The 4,943-nt window shown below is 33.5% G+C and overlaps 1 protein-coding gene across 2 annotated transcripts in view; it reads right to left on the bottom strand.

The window, feature by feature from the left end:
• Positions 1 to 1,012: 1,012 nt before the first annotated feature.
• LOC129256510 (filamin-A-like) overlaps positions 1,013 to 4,943 on the bottom strand; it is a 4,954-nt gene continuing 1,023 nt past the window's right edge. For both annotated transcript variants that reach the window (XM_064097853.1, XM_054894693.2), the window contains exons 3-5: positions 3,368 to 3,619; positions 2,479 to 2,576; positions 1,013 to 1,449 (exon numbers count right to left, since the gene is read on the bottom strand). In XM_064097853.1, the coding sequence (XP_063953923.1) occupies positions 1,312 to 1,449; positions 2,479 to 2,576; positions 3,368 to 3,619 (488 nt within the window). In that variant the 3' untranslated portion in view covers positions 1,013 to 1,311. The remainder of the gene's footprint in view (positions 1,450 to 2,478; positions 2,577 to 3,367; positions 3,620 to 4,943) is intronic.

Raw genomic sequence — 4,943 nt, 5'->3', positions numbered from 1 at the left:
GTGCTTTATAAATACAGCTATTATTATTATTATTATGATAAGCAGAATCATTACAATGGTCTAAACGTGTTTTGGGGAGAGCACTGACGCCAGAGGGAGTGTTCTTGGCTATGAAACAAGTTTAAAGGATTAAAAAAACGGTATCCTCAAATCAACCTTCGCAGTTAAAGACCATGTGCTCTTTATGATTAACGTCTACCTATATCAATAATATTTTTTCAAAGTTTTGCGGATATAATTTTTAATTAACTTTGGTGCTCACTCAAGCGGAAAGATTTTCAGGCAGTCATTTCTTCATTCGCTTAAAGAGCCCTATATTGTGTATAAATGTGGCAAATGCTTCTGGATATTACAAATATATAATTCCATTAAATTATCTCACAGTGTAAATTTGTTGGATAGTTGCTGTATATCAACATAGATTTCAAGCATGTCATTAAATTAACAGATATTTTGTATCATTTGAAATGTCTATAATATACTTACAACTTTTGTGCACAATATTGCGCAGATATTACTGCTGAAGACTCACAGAAATTTATAAATCAAGCAATGTACATGATTTGGTCGGATTTTGGATAATGAAGAGATATGAGAAGATAAAAACGATGAATTTCCACAAGCTCATATTGAATATATATGTATTTCTGTTACAATCTCAATATACATTATTTACATTACAACGGATAAACTTTCATAAAAGAATTATATCAATGCTAACCGAATCCTATAATAACGGCTTCATATAAAATTATGTAATATATATATATATATATATATATATATATATATATATATATATATATATATATATATATATATATATATATATATATATATATATATATATATATAATATATATATATATATATATATATATATATATATATATATATATATAAATATATATATATATATATATATATATATATATATATATATATATATATATATACATAAATACATACATAAATACATACATACATGTATAACAATTTCTAAAAAGGAATGGTTTCATTTAATAACAATAAACATAACAAAATTACGAGAATAAGAATTGAATGTCATCATACGTACTATATACGACAGTCAGTATGACCATCATGATCATCTTGTATTCCCTCCTTATCTTCATGATCATACTTGTTATATTCATCATGAATATTATGATGTTCGACCGTAAATTACTGGAGGATGACAACACAGGCCACCCCCTACCTGAAATATTGGGGGAATATTATGTTCTTAATCCCCCCCCCCCCCGGGACCGACACCCATGTGATTGAACCAAATGTATGAGCGCTCCATACCTATTTTGTGTTATCACCATTAACACATGGTTTAGTTGGTGCACCAGGCTTAAGTTTAGCCTTCATAAAAGCACTTAAGTAGCACATCGTACTCAATTCATCTAAGTTGGGATTAACCATATCAGTTGGATCCAGCACCTATTGGAAAATAAAATAAAATAAATTGACAAGAAAATAAATGAATATTGTAATAATAATAATCTAATATCAGGTTTTTAATCCCTTCTTTTTATGATACATGAATTGGTCAAGACGGTTAAAAAACAATACCCCACGACATTTTATTTTCCCCTTGAAATAAGAGGTTACATTGTTCTTTGAATTCAGTGAATGTCGGAATAGACTCTTAGAAAAAGTTAATTAACTTTTATTAATGCTTCCAATGCTCAACTGCATGATCGGCGCATTTCTTGTTTATTAATATTATTATTTTAAATTCTTTGCGACATTTCCCCAAATTTCGCTAATGATAATAATGATGACGTTTTGAAAAATCAGATGAAATACCATGGTGTTTCCATTCCGTTGCTGCGATTCGAAATTAATTTTTGACCCAAAAGGTCATGAAGGTATTGCTAATATTACATTTGATAACAATAATTGATCATGATTTTCTATTTCCATTTTTTTTTCTTCAAAATAGGGTTATCGTTTAGTACACAGTGAGTAGTTTCATATGTTCCAGGTCTTGGTTTTTGGGATGACTCATCTGCAAGAATGTTCCCGCTGATGAACAATTCAACTCGTCCAAGCCCAAACAAGATATTTTAGTCAGGTCGTACTAGCTCGGCAAGGTGATCGGATAGCTTGGGGTGTCAACGCTATGGCTCCCAACTCCAAAATTGGTGATCTTTCACAAAATGTTCAAAGTATATGAGTACGAAACCAAAGCGATGTCGACTTATATCGAACATGGTATAGATTTGGCCTATTTACAATGCCGAAATAGAGAAGGTCGATAATTATCTGGACCAGGCTTGGTGATGGTTTGGCAGTGGGAACCTAAGTCCCATCTAAAGAGTGATCCTGCTCAAGGTACAGTCTGACACATATACTTTGCCAAGCTCGACCGACCAGGCCGATAATAGATCGAGCTTGATCTAGTAGTCCAGTCATGATCTTTAGCCGGTATATATAGGAGAAGAGGCGGAGGGGGAGGGGGCTTACCTGAGGTACTCCAAGCCAATCTTCAGCAAGTTTCATCGCTTCCTTTGCATTCAAGAGAGCATCTTTAGGATCGTTGTCCTTCCAATCAGGATAAAGTCCTAAAGTACAGCATTCAAACAATATGAACAACATTTAAACAAAGATTGGTCAAAAGAACAAACATAATGGTGTTCGACTGAAATTATTGTCATGATCAACCAAATTCTTGTAGATTATACCTGATTTTAACCTCTATCGGTCTGATACATAATTTTATTCACCAACACATTTTAATCCCCTGTTTTGGCCAATCAGTTTAAAGAGTGAAAATTATTTCGCTCTTTCAGTCAGGTTTTTATAATCTGATATCCCAAAATACTAATAAATCAAACATCTACCATGCTACTGATCTGGGATTTGTGTTACAATATTAGACATTCATCTATAGGACAACTGTATTCTTTTGTTTTTATTTTCTTGTATTATATTTTGTATATCACACGTTTTATGGCGTCATAGAGGACGTAATTACATGAATTATATAGCACTTTTCAACTGACTATACCTATCCTCTATTCCAAGTATAAAACATGAAAAAATAAATGAATAAATAAATAAATATATAAACAGACGAATACCCTAACAGGATAAACATAAATTTGAAAAAGAAATTACAACACCTTTGCTTTTTACTTTAACACTCTTTGGTGTTATGTTTAAACTCTAGGGTTTTTTTAACACCAAAGGATGTGACATAGGGGCACGAACTGGTATCGCTTTTAACACCCATTTTTTAGATTTCACGCTAATTAATGAAGTTATCTCATAATTTGTTATTAGATATGTAACTCTATGGGTCTTGTATTGAAATTTAACACCTGTGGTGTTAACACCGATATTATGTCATCACCTGGAGCGACACCATCTACAAGAGCACCTACGGCCAATCCATTGTTCCAATCCTTGGTGAAGTTAGTCATTGGTACTTGAGATGGAATCTTACTTTGGATCCATCTTAGCAATGCCTGCTTTGGTGTAATAAGTTCGTCGCCTCCATCATCACCGTCGTCTAAATACGGTAGAGAGAGGGCGTACTTCACGATCAGCGTCCATATCAAACCCAGGATTAACTTCAGCATGCCTTTAAAGATATCACTCGCATCTGTCAAATGAAAACAAGATAATACTTTCTGATCTCCCCAGATTTTACAATTTTCACATTTTTAAAATAAATATACAAAAGTAGCCAGGCTGGCCGAGGGCAATTCCGGGAAGGGGGAGGAGTAAACATCCCACCAACATCTCTTTTTTTTTGGGGGGGGGGGGTCAGTGGCAACTAGGGCCATACGCAGAATTTCATGAGAGAGATGCATAATACTTTTTTGTCTAAAGTAACTTGATAGCAGTGGAGCACAGCGAGTGAGCAAAGCAACCGCGCTTTTCAAGAGGGTGATTTTGCCTTTCAATAGTGAAATCGCGTTTAATACGCAATACTGGTGGCTTTTGATAAAGATTTTAAGCAACAGAGTGTGAGGTTCCTAATTTGGAAAGAGTGGGGCCAGACTTTGCCAAGTCTATATGCAAAATTATAGCATGCATAAGGTACGGTGATTCGTACAGCTTGACAGGACAAGCACGTAAAAGCTCAAGAGCTCATTTTCATTGGGGTCGTAAACAGAAAACACAATATATAGATATGTATAGCAAAATACTTATCGAAACATTTACTATCATTCAATGAGCAAACTAATAAATGGAAAAAGAAATATATAGATTAATTATATAGAAGAGACACAGTGAAAAAGAGAATAAGATGAAGGGGGCATGGCTTTTCAAGCCCCCCATCACCCCCCCCCCCCCCCTCCCCCATCTGCACGCCAGTGCATTTCTTGTGGTTTTGCTCTGGACTGTTGGCTTTTTGATATACACATTTTTAAACGTCCAGAAAGCTACAACACTGTTGAATGCTGCATGTGGAATGTTAATTCGTTTCTTCACTGAAATATAGAACTATCTCCATTAAAAATCAATTCTAAAGAGCCATTGTTGGTGGACCTTATCTTCCTAAAATGCGAGAAAATAATAAAATTCAAATTCAAATTTTTTATTTCATTTTCAACAGAACAAAGTAAAATGGTCGTATAATAAATACAATGACATTTGCAAATGAAAGTTATACAAACAAAATAAATTGAGGTAGGTACAATATATGATATTATTTTCCATATGTAAAACAAAGGAATATATATAAGCAAATTATCATAAACATTATGAAGATCTGAGAAAATAGAGGGATCCACTGAAAAGGCAAATGCTTGTAGTGTGTGGACCCCTCTAAATAATTATTGCGAAATTGCTTACGAAGACGGACACAGAGGTGACAGAACAGAACAAGAAAAAAATAAAATAAAATAAAAAGAGAAGCACACACGAGGGATATGAAAACAAAAAGGAAAAGAAATAAAGAAAGATAAGAGCAGGATTTT

The sequence above is a fragment of the Lytechinus pictus genome, chromosome 3 (assembly GCF_037042905.1).
Source record: "Lytechinus pictus isolate F3 Inbred chromosome 3, Lp3.0, whole genome shotgun sequence".
NCBI classification, from domain to species: Eukaryota; Metazoa; Echinodermata; class Echinoidea; order Temnopleuroida; family Toxopneustidae; genus Lytechinus; species Lytechinus pictus.
This window is presented reverse-complemented; position numbering and strand designations above follow the sequence as displayed.